General features: G+C 37.5%; 1 protein-coding gene across 3 annotated transcripts in view; it reads left to right on the forward strand.

Moving 5' to 3' along the window:
* Positions 1 to 18,005, forward strand: part of FYB1 (FYN binding protein 1) — a 43,737-nt gene that overhangs the window by 9,435 nt on the left and 16,297 nt on the right. For all 3 annotated transcript variants that reach the window (XM_085043751.1, XM_085043753.1, XM_085043752.1), the window contains exons 3-7: positions 10,697 to 10,877; positions 12,538 to 12,587; positions 14,149 to 14,168; positions 14,974 to 15,020; positions 16,457 to 16,574. In XM_085043751.1, the coding sequence (XP_084899877.1) occupies positions 10,697 to 10,877; positions 12,538 to 12,587; positions 14,149 to 14,168; positions 14,974 to 15,020; positions 16,457 to 16,574 (416 nt within the window). The remainder of the gene's footprint in view (positions 1 to 10,696; positions 10,878 to 12,537; positions 12,588 to 14,148; positions 14,169 to 14,973; positions 15,021 to 16,456; positions 16,575 to 18,005) is intronic.

The raw sequence follows: 18,005 nt of genomic DNA on the forward strand, positions 1-18,005 counted from the left end.
GTCGAAATGTTACAGTTTTCCAGTGAAGACAGGCATTAAAAAATTCTTCTCTGGGCCTGTGAATACATGGCAGAATAGTAAATTCCTGTATTAAGTCCCATTACAGTAATTTTCCCTGAGGGATCATATTTACATCAATTCAGAATCAATGACATGCATGTGCTTTCTGTGTTCAGAAAATAATACCAACTATATTGCTTTATAACCAAGGTGTTAGAAAAAAAGAGAAAAAAAAGTCATTTTGCTGACAGCTTTCCATGTGAGGCCATAACTGTAGTGTTGCTTCCCAAGGAGAGCCACACTGGCTGCAGTGGGATCATCCAGTTACAGGTGGCCACACACACAAAGTCAGTCAGAGGCTGAGAACCCCCAGTTCCCTACACACTTCTGCGCAACTCATGAAGAGTTAACACAGGGGCTTCAGTTTCTCAATGGACAAAAAGTCGGCACATGCTGTCCATCTGCTTCAGTCAGAGAGAAAATTTTTCAGAATCTTTCAGAACCTCTGCAACAAAGAATATTAAGGCTATGGAGGAAACCATGCCACTCTGGAACTTTTGAAGCATTACCTTCAAAGGACGGGATTTTTCCCATAATTATGCTAAATATGGGAACAAAACTGTTAATTAAACTGCAAATATGGCTTACAATACTAAAAAAAGATAAATCGCTGCAATTTTAAAATTAATTCAATCATCCTGATAGAAATATGAATGAGACAGTTATTTATGTGCCTAAGGAAACAGATAAACCAACATGAGTGTTTTCTTACAGGTGATTGCTCAGAGTGCAACTTGCTGCTGTTGTCCATAAAGAGGCAAAAGTACACAAAACCCATTGCAAATTAATATTTAAACTCATTGTGCTTGTCTACAACAGTCTGCAACATTTTCCTAATATCTTAGAGCATATTTTTATTTTTAAAGGAATAAATTTTATCCATTTAACATCAGAAGACAGTTCTCAATTGTGAATTGTCAAAGCTTCTGCAACGGGTACTTCCCCTAAATATCTCCATTTTTGTTTGTTAGGCTTTATGTGTCACACTTGTTCCCCTCAAGAATTTCTGGTTCTAGTAAAATTAACACTACGATGTGGGTTGTTTGTATCAGAGAGTGGAGGCACAGAAATATATTTTTCTCATGTATACATTTGTTATAGACTGCACGTGAATTCTAGAGCTGTTCCTGCAGGTAACTACTCTAAATCCCATTGAGTCAGCTATAATCACTCCTGAGTGGAGGCTTCAGAACCCGAGATGCAGAATTTAGGGCTCAGAACAGAAACCATGCAAATGTACCTAATAATTTTGGTAAGAGGTTTGACATGTAGTTTGAATGGTTTTCAGGTCCCTTCTCTTTTGAATCAAAGTATATGCATAACATATTCACACAATCAGTCTGGACCTCTGCAAGGGACTGAATTAAGCACAGGATGTGTCATGCTCTACTTGAAACTATTGCCCAGCTTCCAACAGGGTTACTACTGGATGAATTTAATACAGTGCCTTGAGGATTACACTACATACAAGAGCAACCTATCTGAAGGAGTGCTAAGAGCAGTAGTTAGAAAGGAGAATTCATGAAGATGAAAAAAAAGAGACAGCCATGACTTTGTCATGGAAGGTGACAGAAACGAAGCTGCTAGAGAAAAAGGAGTAAAACTGATGTAACAGAATAATTCTTTCTGCTTAGCACTATTTCCTTAATTTAGTTTCTGAAGTCTTGTTATTTCCTATACCTGTTTTGATTCACAAGAAGAAACACCCTTTTATGGACCTTCATCATATGGTTGCATCATAGGAGTCACATTAGAAAAGCATCTCTGCTGTACCAAAGCTGCGCGTGTTCTGAAACCTGTCCATAATCCAGAAAATAATGTGAACATAGAGCATAGCAATAACTTTAATTTAGAGCTTGGTAAAAATGATAAGAACTGGCTGAAAGTTTCCCATTCTTTAAGCTGACAAATATTTTGCTTAAAGCGTACTTTACAATTATTTTCAGCAAGGGAGTGTATCCAGCATATCACATTACTTTATAGACAGCTTTATGATCAACTTGGGAAAAAAAAGCATTTTTCCTGATACACAAAAGTTCTGTGGTGATGGAGTTCTGGACATATTGTTAATACCATTACTGGAGAATGCATCTTGAACCTTAAATGTGTCTAGCTCCAAAAAAATGCTTTGAAGTCTGTTTATTCATAATTACAAGAATGTTTAGCATATACTTCTTGCATTTGAAGTTCGATGTGTACTGAGATTTGTCATTGGGCTGAAAGTCTTGATTTCTCTGTACTCTTTTAATAATACTTCCATAGCAGCTCACAGAGATAAAACCTATGCAGCATGCATAATGTTTGAATTTGAAACAATCTGTGCCCTACTGGTGCAAGTATTTTAATCTTCTTATTTTCTAGACCTATTTTGGCTCATAGGAAGAAATGCTCTTAATGAATCTTCATTATTTTGTAGCATTACATGGGTAACACAACACAAATTTATATAGTTCATGATAGGAAATATATTTTTTTAAAAATCATTGTTCATTATATTTCATATATATTTCAAAAAGTACCAAGCATTTAATAGTAACACTTTTAGGAGGCCTTTGAAATAGTATCTCACAATTTTTTTATCCTACAAGGTTGATTTTATTAGTGAACATTCCTGAGGTCATTGGTTTCCTCTTGAAATTGAATGCTCCTCAGATGTGTGCATTTGGAAAAATTATGTTCCTTGTTTGCAAATTCTGAAGAGAAAATCTTCAAACTTGCCCAAATGCAAGACTTTCTTGCATGGGAATTTTTTGTGAAAATTATTTTTTACATACCTTGCTATGTGTGATGTAATTATTTCTCACATTGAAAAATAGGTATTAAATTATAAAACCCTTCATCTTTTTTTTTTTTTTTTTTAGTTTTGGAAATAGATAGTCATATTTTAAGTAAAATTTTTCAGTAAAGAAATAGATAGTCACATTTTAAGTAAAATTTTTCAGTACATTTTCTTTTGCTTGCCTTTACATTATTGTACACATTTTCTTTTGCCTTCTCTTTCAGTTAGAAATTAATTACAAGAGATTAATTTTTAATTATTGCTATCTTACATGTTTTCCATCTCTGAATACTTCCACTTGTTATTCTTTTTTCTTGCATATGAAATTATACCATGCAACATAAAATTAATTGGCTCAGGTTTATAATTTTTTTATTAAAACCAGAAGTAGTTCTTAAGACTTTTTATCAAAGAAATGAAGAGTTTCAACTGTAGTTCAATTGAGAATTAATTTTATGTTCCCATTTAGATAAGGATAGGCTTCTGTTTATGATAACACATCTGTGGTGAGAAGTCACTTTCCTTATACCAGTCAGTACTGGCCACGTGAAGAATTAGGAATATCTAACCTCAAATTTAGTCACCATAAAACTCAGTCCTGCAAACTTTTACATACTGAAGTACTTTGCACGAAACTCTGAGCTTTCTTTTGGGAGTAAGACTATGCTTAACACTTTTCAGCTACCAGCCTTAAATGTAGATTTAGATGCTCACTTTCATGTGCTGTATATTCTTCATCTGTTTGTCTCTACATACTTGAAATGGGAAAAATCCCGTACCAGGTATGAGGTCTAGGACTTAATATGTCAACTCTATGACATTTTTGAGAATATAAGGGATAGAATAGGAGTTGCGTGTCATGCGAAACACCCCTAAGGTAGTCTGTGCATCTGTTGTGGAAACAAGACTTTCCAATTAAGACAAATGAGAATTCACTTAAGAAAGGACACATTCTCCACCTCCTTTGATAATCTTGTTCATGATGTATGAGCAACCATCAGCAAAATGATCTGAAAAAGGATGTAGACTTAGTTCTTCATTTTCCCCATTACCCTTAGTAGGAAATTCCATCCTTTTGGGATGTAATTTCTTTCCTACCCAGGAGAAAAAAAGGAGCTTAACCACCTAACAGCGAGGAGAAACAAGTGAGAAGAGAAGAATAAAAGAAAAGAAAATTCATAGAGGATTGTATCTGGGCATTTTTAAAAGTAGGTTGTGGACTCAAAGAGAGCAACAACCAGAAAATTTCCATGCTCTTTGTTTTCAAAGTGTAAGTAGTGTAATAAATGACCTTTGTGTCTCTGTTGACACAGTATGTCTAACAACAGCACAATCAAAAGCACCGTGTTTCAGCTATGTTGTAAGTTTACCTGCTCACTTTGAGCAGCTCCAAAGCAGCATAATAGTGAAACCTGAAACCATGGCTTGCGTCTAAACCAAAATGTGGTTAGGGAAGCAGAGCAGAGCACAGCTCTCTGCACTTTACAAATGAAGTAGGAAGTGGGTGATCAGCTGCTGCAGATGTTGTTGCAGCTTCTCAGTAAACCCCTCTTAAAAAACAGAAATCTTCCCAGGTCTTGCATGTAGAAGTCATGTTTTGCAGTAAAACTGCAAAACTGAAAAACATATTGTATTTGCAGAGTAGCTCAAAAACATTTTGCTTTATAAAAGGATTCCTTCAAAATGCAAGACTTTATTATAACTGCTTCAAAAATCCTGAAGTCATTTTATGATGAAAACTGTAAAAATTCACTTAGAAAATTAAAATTACAAGCATTTTTCTTGCAGAATATTCGAAGTTTCCGTGTAGTACCTCCTTGTTGTCAGCTTTTCTTAACAGTACTAAAAGCAGGAGTCACCAACGCACCAGGAGCTCGCTGCAGCAGGAGTCAAAGGGAATAAGGTCTCACCAAACGCCATACTCCAGGCCAAAAAAAGAAGGGAGTGCCCTTCTTTTTAGGATGAAAAGTCAAGAATCAGTTTTTTCCCCTGTGTGTGCAAGAGACTGAATTGTTATGGAAGGGATTGTCCTACATATCTATATGTTTTTAGGCTATGTATTTATGGTGCAGCAGGTATGATGACAGAAAACTCTAAATGGAAGGTACAGTGTTGTGCATAGCTCTTCAGCGCCAGTTTTATTTAGGATGCAACTTCGGACCAGAAATTTCTGGATGGAGGCAATGAATAGGCTAGATGCTACAGCCTGATACTTTAAACATCATTAACAGTTCAGTCTTTGTGGTTAAGTCTGGGCTTTTTGGAGGCTGAAGGCCAGGCTAATGCATTTGCAAGGGAGTGTGCTGCTGATAAGATCAACAAAGCTGTTCTGAGCTAAGTGGGATTTCTAAAGCATTGCTGGCTTTGAAAGCAGGTGTCCATTGCTGCGGTAGTCCAGCCAAGGATGAGAAAAATGTGAATAGCTGAAGCCAGACCACCCTCTGCTAGAATGGGACATTTTCCTGCTTCAAGGGAGATCATAAAATTATTATTTGACATTGTTGCCAGTTAAAAGCTTTGTGCCAAATAAATACATTCTATTGAAATACCAGTTGGATTGAACAGCAGGGTTTGTATCTTCAGCCAATGAATGTAGAAATGCGGGTGTGAGTGCTAAAAAATATGTGGGGGTTTTTTTCTTTTGACAGCTTCTGTTCTACTCAAGTCGATAATTGGATATGCACTTTCTCTGTGACAATCTCTCACCCAAGCACTGAGACACCCTGGTATTTAGGGAAGTGATAAACACAGACTGTTGAGCTTTGTTAGTTCTGGAGCCCGTATCATCCTTGAATGTGAGTCCAATTTATTTTACAATTTTGAAAAAGGGAGAATTGTCTGTGACCAAAGGACTAGTTCCCATAAGATTCCCATCCCACCAAGTAATGCTAGTTCCATGGGTACTCCACTATGGACTCCCGGCAGTGCTAGGACTGCCCTTCATTTTGCCACATATTTACGGTATTGGCATCTCAGGACAGAGTAATAAAGCACTTCAGGACAGCACTGAAGGTTTTAGTAGGATAAGAATGGCTTTTTCTCATTCTACCCTGAATGCTTTTACACACATAGAATTCACAGGTTCCAAGACAGCTGGTCTTCTAAGTTCTCTTTGAGTTCACATGGAAGAGGCATGGAAATTAACTAGAGTGCTATTATATCCACACTGATTTCTCTGGCTGTTGAACACAGAATATCTGGACTTGAAGGGAAGTTGTGATCTTTCTCTTGATGCCATATTGGCAACCAAACCAAAAAAACAAAAAAAAACCAAACAAAAAAAAAAAGTACGAGTAGTTTCCCTTTCACTAGCCAAGAATGGCAAGGGTCAAAGTCACAAGTGTTGCATCAAGACAACTTCAGTGTCCTTCACTTCCTGATAAATAAACATTCTCCAGGAATGTAGGTGACCATTTGGCCACTGCCCATATGAAAGTTGTTTGAGAAGGTTCCCCAAGAACACAAGATATGTTTTTGTAGTGTTCTGTGCAAAGTTGTACTACAAGTGCTAAAGATCTGGGCATGATTAAAAAAGTTTAATCCCAGGAGCAGGAATGCAATGGGACATTCTGTGGACAGCTTTTATGGCAAGTTTCTCTGTATAGCTGCAGTGCCTTTTCATCTGTTCTTCTGTCTCTTTTTGAAGAGCTTCAGTTTCTGCTTCTGTTTATTCAGTGCAGCACAATATGCGAAAAGGCCAAGAGTCCTAAGAAGAGAGGACAGAATATTTGGAAACCGAGGTGTTAGCTGTCAAAGTTGCCACATAGTGACTGCCCTTAACACTGTTTACAGTGATGAGAGTGCTTCACTTGCATGTGAAGCCAGGATGTAGTTTCAGTTTGATTTCTTGATCTGCGTGTCTGCAGCTGACTGATGTTCCACTGCCTCCATAGCACTTTTACATTTTTTATAGTACCAAGTGTCCCAGGTAAAAAAAAAAAAAAAAAAGGGAACTGGAATCAAAATAGGAAAAAACACACTATTGAAATGTTATGATAGCTTTGGCTTAGCAGGCCTGACTATAACAATGTTTTTCCAAACAGCTTTTCAGTGTGTCACCTTTCTACCTAACTCATTCCACTATTTCCAGTATTAGAATTAAAGTATTTTACACCCACATCAGTCTTGGTCATAAGTGTAGCTAATTAAGCTAATTACAACTCTAAAAGAAGGGAAGAGTCAGTTCTAATAGTTAGAAAATAAAAAGCAGTATTTCCATTAATATGATGATCATTTAGTTACTGTTAGATTATAGCAAACTACAAAAATTAAAAAGGACAGGTTGTTCACCCTTTATACTTAAAAATAACCACTTAATCTAAAATGCATGTGGTGTCTTTTCCTGGCTCAGTTTCCTATTGCCTGGATTTGGCTCTCAAGAGATAGCAGATGAAAGAAGTATTATGCACAGAGACTTGGGAAGAATTTTTACCTTAGTCCTACAAACGTATCACAATAAGTAACACAATGTGATGACATGAGGTTCATATGCATGTTGTGCACATACACAACACTCTGTTAAGGCAATGTAAGTATAACCATAGAAAAACTGATGTAGGATTCCCTGTTAAAACACAAAAATAAATTTGAGAGTATCATTTACACCAATAAACATAGCTTTTATGAAAACAAAACGAAACAACTAAAAAAAGAAACCAACCAAACAAACAAACAAAAAACCAGACTCCTTTCTGGTTGCTTTCTTTGATTAGAATCTAGAATTCAGCTGCAAGTACATGTTTAGAGTGTCAGGGGTATTCATCTTTATAAGGGGTTTTAGAACAATGAGAAATTTTAGCTGGTAAATTTTATGGATGAATAAAGACTGAAGAGTTAAATGCTAACACATAGTCCTCAGATACTCAGTTACAGCAAGACAACAATCATGTGTAACCTTGGCCGATTTAAGCAAAGTTTGCCTTTATTCAAATGTGATTCTACATGTATAATGAAGAAATGCAAACCATACCTGCAAAATGAGGTGGTGTAATGCTTTGGGGAAAAATCTACAGCTATGAGCAACTCTACAATTGGGTTAGGACTATGATGAGACAGAAGAGTAAAATGCATAAGAGTTATCAGCTTGTAACTCTAAATTCTGTGAGTTTTACCCTTAAGGAATTTTCATATACTAGCAAAATTTTTGAATAAAAGCCTCTGTTCATGGGCATTAGTTTAATAGTCAGCAGTCTGCACTTCCAAAACAGGAGGAGGGATGACAAGTGGAGAAAATACTGAAACCCCCTGGATAGAACCAGTAGAGATATGGCCAGATGAAGGACTTGCAATTTGAGTCACTACATGTGGCAGACAAGTGCATGCTGTATAGAATTCCAGTTGCCAGATTTTTGACAATGTTGGAAAGGTTGGAGAGATAACAGAAATAGCTTCAAATTAATTGCTACATGGAGAAAAAAAAAAAAAAAGGCACCTTAAATTGAGATTTTAAAAGTTGAGTCTTTAAAGTCACTGAACAGAAATCTGAGCTATGTATTAGTTTCTGTGGTGTCAATACCTTATGAGTATAAAACGTATAAGTGCTGATAAAAAGGCTTTTGATCCTATGTGCAAAGGTAAAAATACAAGTAATATAAACTGAAGCCTGAGGAACTGAGAAAACAGTAAGGTGCAGATTTTAATAGTAAGCAAACTTAAACCAACTAGTACCCCTACAGAAACTCTGAAGTACTCTTTCACTTGTCAACTCCCCTCAAACTGAAAGAAACATTTTAGCCAAAATGTTACTTTAGTGTATCTCTAGATGTTGAGCTCAATAGAGCAGCAAATACTTCAAACGTGGTGTCTTGCAACACCAGGACAGCACTTAAAGGATGTCAGCATTGAATTGGAATGGATATAGAGAAGTTGTTTGTCACTATGTTGATGTGCATCCCTATGTATAGGGTAAGAACAACAGTACTAGAATTTATTCATGTCCTAAATTTACTCTACTTCTTCAACATGGAAATCAAGACATGGAAATTCCACTTCCACTGTTAGAAAGTGCCTTACAATAAATGTTGCTGGCCTTTAAACACATTACTTATTGCCTCTTCACTATGGAAAAGAAGAGGGGGAAAATTATAAATTATCCCTTTCTTCACTCGTAGAGACTTAGGTATTCATCTCCCCCCCCACTCTCCCAATCTTACTATGTTTCCCTAAACAACCACAATTTGTTCAATATTTCATTAATTCAAGTGTTCTAGGCCTCATTCTCACTATTCTCCTTTGGGTACTCTCCAGCTGGCACACATTAACCCTGCTGTTACCTCCTCAGTACTAAGAGGAAGGATTATTTCACTTGACTTATGGGCTGAATTTTTGAATAAAATGATAAAAAAAAAGTGACTAAAAAGATATGTGATACAAATTTAATCTTGGAATACCTTAAATTTCAAGGATTTTCTTTTGTAAGATGAATGCTCCTTGACAAAAACCACAAAAGAATTCACCTGTGTAATCATCAGTGTTGGGACTTTGTTGTTTAAGTAATGGAGGAACTTAGCAGGTTTCAAATGCACTGTTCGTCATACGTATGTTGACAAGTCGGTCCAGGCACCCATAAAGAAAAATTTATCCACACATTTTTGAGTTGTTTGGTAGTAAATAGACGAACTGTCAAGGCTTGATAATTTCACTTAGATTTCCATGTGAGAAATTGAAAGATCCATCTAAAAGTTATCAATTCCCCTTTTTCTCTCTATCCCAATTTCAGACACCAAAGCAGCTGAAAAAGCTCTTCCAATAGTTTCTTGCAATTCTCAGTCTCGATTTTAAGCTTTAGTAAATATTTGTCATTGTTCTGTGTTCAAGCCAGTTTTTTTCAGTGTGGTGAACATTTCCTTTTCTTTACAAGATTTTAATCTCTCTCTCACAAGTGTGAACTTAAAGAAAATCTCCCAAATACAAGAGTTTTTTCTCTTCAGCTGTAATTGATTTTAACAGAACTCTGAATTTGCTTTCTCCTTTCATTCTCTCCTCTTTGGATTTTCTTGGATTTGTCTCCATGCAGCTGGGGACAGTTCTTTTTGGGTAGCCTTTAATCCACTAATGATACTTTAAAAAAATGGTACTTCAAAAACATCATGGCATCCAGACATAATTTGCTTGTGCAGAATAACTTCTCTCAGAATGAACCCTCAGAACAAGAGTTGCTACGGTTTTGTTGTGGTTTGTTCAGGGAACAAGAATTCAGCGCAGAACATATGCACACCAGCTCACTCATGTAATTGTGGCTTCTGTGCCTGGTGCACAACACCACTGTTTTTTTAAGGCTACACCTGTCTGTGGAGGGTGTAGGTTCTGTGCAGCTTCTCAAACTGCCACTCTTCCAGTCTGAGCTAGCTAGGATATTAAGTCCAGACTTTTACACCATACATTAAAAATGCATTTGAAGATGTTCAGAGACTTGTACCTCTCTTAATAAATGCCAAAATATGTTTTTGTTTCTCATCCCTTCCCTTGAAACTTATTCTCTGAGTAAGAAAAACTCAGAAAGGCTGCATCAGTGCTTACATGGTCTTCTCAAGCAAATTGTGGAATTAAATTATAATTTAGTTTTAAAATACAGGTGTTAATATATTGGATGAACTATGATGTTTTTGTGTCTGGTTCATGTCTTATCAAAGACATTTTCGAGGCCTTGTACAGGCAGTACATTCTTCAATGCAGAGTCTTTTCTTCTCTCCTTTGGTAAGATAATGCAACAAAAATATCTAAGCACAGGTTCAACAAAATATACTTTCTCTGGGATGTGTGCAGTACTGATCTTTCATCCAAAACTTCCTCTAACACAGCCAGGTTCCTTTCTCAGGTGGTTGCTTGATAAATTCAGTCTGTTCTGCTTTATTTCAGATTCTAAAAATGAAGGTTTGAAACAGAAATCATCTTCCTCAGCAACACTTGCCCCACCGATACCTCCATCACACTCCGCAATGCAGTTGCCACCTCCTCCACCAGCCTCTCACCCATCCCTGCAGGTACCAGCAGCTCCCAGTCTGCCTCCCAGAAACTCCAAGCCCAGCTGGGAAACAATGTAAGTGAACATAAACCTCAAGTTCTTTATTTTCTCACCTTTATCTGCCTATCACTTTCCTCGTGCAGCAGCAAGTGAAGGTTGCAGGAGTTCTGGGTTTCTGGGAGAGTGGTGTCTCACACCACTGTCCTTATTCTGCCCTGTACCTGTCCTGTTTGGAATTAGCTTTTATTACTTTGAGCCCTGTATCTATTCAGTTGTTTCCCTGAATTGCCTTATCTATAACAACAGGGTTTTTTTGCCTTGTTGGAGAGGGGAGGGGGAAGGGAACAGACTGGGTTTTTTTACTCGAGAATGATTCAAAGGCTTTAAACACTGAAAATCAGTTACATCAATAGCTGAATGTTTCCCCTGCATTTTTCTGGGCAAAGAGAGCCAGAAGGGTCAGGTCTATGAGTCAATATCCCAGGAAGCAGTTTTGCAAGCTGGAGAAACTGAGCTCAGCACTGGTTGTGAAACTGCACTGAGGCCATGCCTTGGCCTCATGTGATAACACTTAGAAGCCTCTGTTGATATGGGGCTCCTTTCTTTATCCTGCTTTGAAGAGCTGGGTACAAAACCAGAACTTCTGCTGACAGAGTTATGAGTACTTGAGTCCAGCATCAAAACTCACCAGAATCAAGCTGAGCTGAAAAATGAGCTGCTCTCTGGTGAGCAAGTACTGTGAAGAACATGAAACGGCAGGCAGGGAGAGTCAGGGAGGTGTGTCCAGCTCAACACTGTGTGACAGCATCAGTCCTGCCTCACAGCCACAGTAGCCGCAGCAGCCACCCTAGGTATCCTCCTCTTTACCAAGGCTTGTGAGACAAGGGTGTCCTCCTCTTTGACTTCAGAGACCTGTGAAATTTACCTCCAGAGAGCCTTTCTGCTCTCCCATTCCTGTGTGCCCTGTGAAGTGCTTCTTCTGCTGAAAATGTGTGCCTGGGAGGTGACACCTTTGCTTTCACCTGTCTCCGTGCTTTCCCCATCAGCCCAATTTTAGAACATCCCATTCAGCCTTCAAGTATTTCCTTTGATTACACTTCTTTGATGATGACTGTCAGCCCTTGCTTTCTTTTAGCTATTACAAGGCATTGTAAAGTTAAAAGTCTCTGATATTATTAGTTATATTCTCAATTCAATTCCATGTTTCTCTCATTTGGCCAGCACTTTTAAATCTAAGAGCACTGGAGATGTTTTACCTGGCCTCACCTTACACCACCCTTTCTCTTGTCCGTTGTTTAGACTTTAATCCCAGCAAGACAAAGTCTCAGAGCTATATTTAACAGTGAGCAAAAGTCTGGCATTGTACTTTTACATTGTGTGAAAAGCCTGCACCTGCAAAAATGGTTAAAAAGCCCAACAGAATATTTCCATTCAGTCAGCCCATCTGCCTGTTACACTTTTCATACCACGCTCATCTTCATGGTATCTGAATGCCTTTGGCTCACTTTGATGTTTTTTCTTCAGGATTAAGGTGGCCCCATCTGAAACACTGAGTCACAGTCAGGGAGAACAATTTAGGAAGTCTTGTGAGCACTTAAGTAGGAGATAGGGCTTAATAGACTGTTCAGCCTTTGTATAAAATAGACTATAAAATGTGCCAGAGAAATGGTGAATGAAAATGTGATCATAAAATCATTTTCATAGGTTTCACATGTCCACATTTTCATACTTACAGAGGCCCAGACAATGAAGAAAATTATGATGACGTTGAATTTGTTTCACAGAGTAAGATGCATACCTTTTATACATTTTAATTAATGGCTATCAGAAGCTGCATGCATGCTGTATTTATAAGATAAAAGTATATGTACAAGATAAACAAAAGTGTATGTATATGTATTTCCTTGTATTCAAGAGTGATTTGTGTAACTAATTGTACTGGTTTTGCAGTTTCATGCATGAAGACAGTTGTCTCATAACACTAACAGATCTACTGTTCTTTGATTAATATGAACTCTCAGGAACTATTTTAAATTTGTTTCCTCCCCCTCCCTGCCCTCCTTTTCATTCTTCTCTTCTCTTCTCTTCTCTTCTCTTCTCTTCTCTTCTCTTCTCTTCTCTCTTTCCTTTTTTTCTTTTTCTTTTTCTTTTTCTTTTTCTTTTTCTTTTTCTTTTTCTTTTTCTTTTTCTTTTTCTTTTTCTTTTTCTTTTTCTTTTTCTTTTCTTTTTCTTTTTCTTTTTTTTTCTTTTTCTTTTTCTTTTCTTTTCTTTTTCTTTTGTCTTTTTCTTTTCTTTTCTTTTCTTTTCTTTTCTTTTTCTTTTCTTTTCTTTTCTTTTTCTTTTTCTTTTTCTTTTTCTTTTTCTTCTTCCTTTTCTTTCTTCTTCTTCTCTTTCTTTTTCTCTTTCTTTTTCTCTTTCTTTTTCTTTTTCTTTTCTTTTCTTCTTTTTCTTTTCTTCTTTTTCTTTTCTTCTATTTTTTCCCTTTCTTTGTCTTTGTCTTTGTTTGGTTAGAAATAAGCTGGGACCATAAATCACCATATTTCCAAACCTGAACCAAAATGAATGCTGCTCTTTCAGAGTTGATGTGGTGTGGTCTGGTGAAGGAGGCACTGTTTTATACTTGATTTAAAAAAAATATTTGTTGACTGTGCTTTTACTGTCGCTTTGTGGTCTGACTCAGTGAGAGGCAGTGGGTTGCACCAGGAACAGCAGAGAAGCAGATTGTGATGCAAAGAATTTCAATCTGCATTCTGGTCTCTCCTTGGTGGAACTTGGTCTGTGCCAGGCACACTGTGCATCTTTCAGTGTGCTGGCCATCCACGACTTACAGCAGTGCAGGCTGTGGAGTTGAAACCCAGCTTTTCTTGCCTAGCTGCCTGCAGAGTTACAAGGTTCACAGAATTCCTTCTCCTGCTGCCCAGGGCAGAGGCTGGCTTAGCAAAATACTCTTCGGCCTACTTATTCAGCTGTGGGGCTGGTCCAAGCAATTTCTTTGAGGTCTGTTTATTTTTTCATATAAATAGTCATTTTTGCAAACAAATAGCATAGGCAAATTCACAGATGTTGATATAGATTTTTTAAAACAAATTTTCCATTTTTAAAATACATAGTGAAACATGTTATTTGTATATGTTTTTAGTTTACAATGTTCTACAAAAGTAATCTGGAAAATCTCTGATTTTTGCATTCATACCTTCATCAAAAAACAAGAGCCGGAACATATTTCTAGTTAATATCACTGATGTTGTTAGCAGTTTTAAGTAGTTAATGCTAGAATTAATTGTATACTGCTCAAGCAAAAAAATAAATATCCTGATTTGTTTTGGGTTTTTTTTTTGTCCTATAGGTCATGGAAATACACAGGAGGTAAGTGCTATCCACCAACATAAACCTATCCTTTTTTTGCAAAAACTTACAAATTTAGCAAAACCTCTTCAACACATTAGACAATTAATTGCAGATTTAATCCACTGTATTGACAGTAAATTGTAGAAGCAATTATTTGTTGTGAAGGATAGAAATAAAGTCAGAGTAAACTGGAACAATTATCAAAGCTGAGTATACACCAAAAATTGATTTAAAAAAAAAAAAGCAAAACTATGCTTTCTATTACCTCTGACATTTCATTTCACTGGAATTTTCTAGAAATAATAGAAATAAAAGTCCCGTTCCATTCTAGTAACAGAATATTTCAGTTCATATTTCAGTTAATCACAGATTTTTATCAGTATGTTTAAGTACCTGGCTATATAAGGAATGAAACATTCTCTTAGAACCTAATCTGAGTCCCATTTAGATCCTTAGCATTGCAGTTTAGATAGTGCTAACCTTCATCATGGCAGTGCAATCATCAGTGCAGATAAAGACTTTACAGGACTAACTTTGCAATTAAAACATCCAAATTGGATCGAGCAGTGTGCCAGTGTGATTCTAAAAATCCAAGACTACATGGTTGTGATATTGTAAAAACAAAGGCAGAAAAAAACCCCCATAGTTTAATAGGGGTTTTAATAATGTAATAACTTGTTTTGGAAGAGTAAAGCAATTTGTATTTGCCTGTTGTTATAAATGTTTTTTTATATAGTTTGTATAAACCTTGCGTAGCAGACCCACTTTCTTCCTGTTTTTCCAATTGTACTTAGGCCATTGAAAAATTAATTCTTTTTTACAGGGCCAAGAAAGTGATGTAGAGATGTATGAAGACATTAATGACATCAGGTAATAATTCTAAACTCTCTAAGTTATTGTATCTTTATCACTATCTTTTCTAACGTATATTTCACCTGGCACAAAAGTGCCATTCCACTGTAGTCCTTGCCAGGGTTTACTGTGTTCATCATTTTCACCTTGAGAAAGTCTGGCTGTTCACAGGTTCTTTTCTGGTTAGATATGCCATGCCTTGGTCTGGAAAATCTCCTGCAATTAAATGATGTAGTTACCTTGGTCGAGGTAGCAGAAGTCTGATTTCTGATCTCGGAAATATGTCTGAACCACTGGTTGGAATTACATCCTAGGAGGTAAAATAAAGTCAGCCCCAAGATAGTATGGTCCCAGACAGATCTTTTGTTGTGGTTGTTTATCTTGCTATTCAGATAAATGTTCCTAGATCTCCTATGAGAAGAATGGATTGACAATATTCATTGCTTGAGCCCACTAGTGTAGCTACAGAGACAGAACACGAGCTCTGCTTGTTCTTCTTCCATTTAGGCCTTTACTTTAATGACTCTCCTGCCCTGTTAATGTCTAAATGCATGGGATTTACTGTATTAAAATAGCCAAAGAAAAGCTCTGACTATCTTTGAATGAGTAATAGATGCAGACTATTTCAGATGTAGAATAATTTTCAACAAAATATTTATTGTTGAATTCGCTTTGCAAATAGATTATTTTAATACACAATTTATAACCCAAACAAGTGATCCTCATTCAGACTTTTTTTAGCAATTAGAGCATATCAATTTAGCAAAAGTACAAAAAAAACCCCAAAAAACAAAAATAAAATGAAAAAGGGAGCTGCACTCAATCAGTTGCACTCAATCAGCTCCATAGGGTTTCTAAAACATAGTTCTTCCAGCCAAGCAGTTGGTGGCAAACAGCAGAGCTGTAGAGGTAGTCCTAATTCCATCATAAGTGCCCAGACCTCAGTACTTTCCAGCACAAGAGGCACAGCAGTCAGTGTATCCAGGTGTGAAGAAATGAGTGCAGAACGCTGACTCATTTGTGTAGACTGCTGGAATAGGTTGCAATCAGGTTTAAAAATGCTGTTCAGTGGAAGCTCAGGCTCCAGTTCAGCCTGCATCAGCCACTGATGGCCTGGGTAAATATTTAACAGCTGCATCGAGTACAACACCTAGACTGCTGCCAGTTTCCAAGTGTATTCAACAAAATTAGCTCAGAGACATTTGGACACACACATGTGGAGCCAGATAACTTTTGTGGTGTGCTGTCCTCATGAGGCCAGCCACTTTAACTTACATATGTAATAAAGGTCTGCTTATTCTATCTCTTGCAGTCACACTAGGGTTTAAAATCTGTAGCTTTGATTTCACTTGGAGAAGTCTTTTTTCATCACCTGCAATTTTGTGTCACCCTTGGGTAAAGTACCTCTGAGGAAGATTTGTTTCACACATTCTGTCCTGGCAATACACTTTCAGATCATCAAGGGGAAAAGGGAAGAAGCGGGACAAAGAAGATAAGAGAAGAATAGACCAAGAGAAGAAAGAACAAAAGGAAAAAGAAAAGAAAGAACAGGAATTACGGAAAAAGTTCAAAGTAAGCTTTTTGTTTTGTAATGTGGACAAAGGTATGCAAGAAGCATTATTTAACTTTGTCAAGTTCAAAATACACTTTTCATCTGGCTACAAAACTATTTGTTATGGTAGGTAGTTCATACACCAGCATAAATTCTGGATAAGGGTTTAAGCTACCCTTTTATGTTTGGCATATGCTTGAATGCAAGCTCTGTAGTGATAGCAAAGGCTTTTTTCAGTGCTTACACAGTTTTCATTAAATTATCTTCTCACTTTTTCCTATGTAAAAAACCCTTAAAATCATCTGTTTTCCCTTTTCTGTGCCTAATAATTTACATAATTAGAATAGCATCAAAAGTCCTTAATAGAAGTGGGAATTGAATCCCTTATACATAAGGTTATTTGCTGCACTGTAGTCAGACACAAAAGTATCTAGCCCTTGAAAGATTTCAAAATTGTATGGCAACACATTGTCCTGGCTTAGGTAGAAAGGGACTTAAAGGGAATTCCAGCCTAAATGAGGAAGAAGAAAATAAGGCATGTGTAGGAGAGCTACAGTCAGTGTCTCAAGCTAAATAATGAGACAGTTCTTTCTGTTTTAAATCATTTTTATATAGCCGGTGGTTAGCATGCTCCCACAGTTTACAGATCTGCTAGTCAGTTTCTCTTCACTAATGCTTTTTCACAATTCTCCATTCTGCTGCTTTCAGTGTCACTGTACACAGTGGACAGCTTTGTTTTTGTTCCTATTATGCCCTGTACACAGTAAAGACATAGTGATTCACATCATGGCTGTGGTCTGCTGTGGAAATGGGGGAGTCCCGTCCGTGGGCGCCCAAACCACCCCGGAGTTCGGGGAAGGGAGAGACTGCGGGAGAGGGCGGGGCCCCGAGGGAGCGCAGGTGCTGTCAGCAGGTCGGCGAAGCAAAACAGGAGATGCAGTCCAGATTGTCGGTGCTCCAAGAAGGGTTTATTAGGGTAACGGGTGAGGGGAGTTGGAGGGGTCTCGGGGCATCGACAAAATGGCCCCGAGCCCTCTTGTACAGTAACTTTTATAGGGGGAGGGGAAAGGGAAGGAGGAGATTTGGGGAACAAATGGGGAAAGGGGGATTTCTGAGCGACAAATCATATAACCAAACAAATAACTGCTTAAATATGAACAAAGAAGAACATTCTTGAATCATAACCATATAAGGAACCAGGGGAGGGGGAGAGAAGTGGCTGTCACCTTGTCAAGCCTGGGTACCTTCCAACTGGCCTGGAGAGCAGGGGGTCCTGGGAGTGTACCAAGCCCAGGATCCATCCCCATCTCTCTCCCAGGGGCTTGGGGCACCCAGGTGAGCCATGAACACTGCAGCATCGAAAGGCTAACATGAGTTAAGAAGCCAATATTAAAGGTACACATAGTCAATAATAGTGAGTTAACTGGTGTTTGTTAGGCCCCAAGTCTCTT

The sequence above is a fragment of the Lichenostomus cassidix genome, chromosome Z (assembly GCF_008360975.1).
Source record: "Lichenostomus cassidix isolate B80296 chromosome Z, HeHo_3.0, whole genome shotgun sequence".
In the NCBI taxonomy this organism is placed as follows: domain Eukaryota; kingdom Metazoa; phylum Chordata; class Aves; order Passeriformes; family Meliphagidae; genus Lichenostomus; species Lichenostomus cassidix.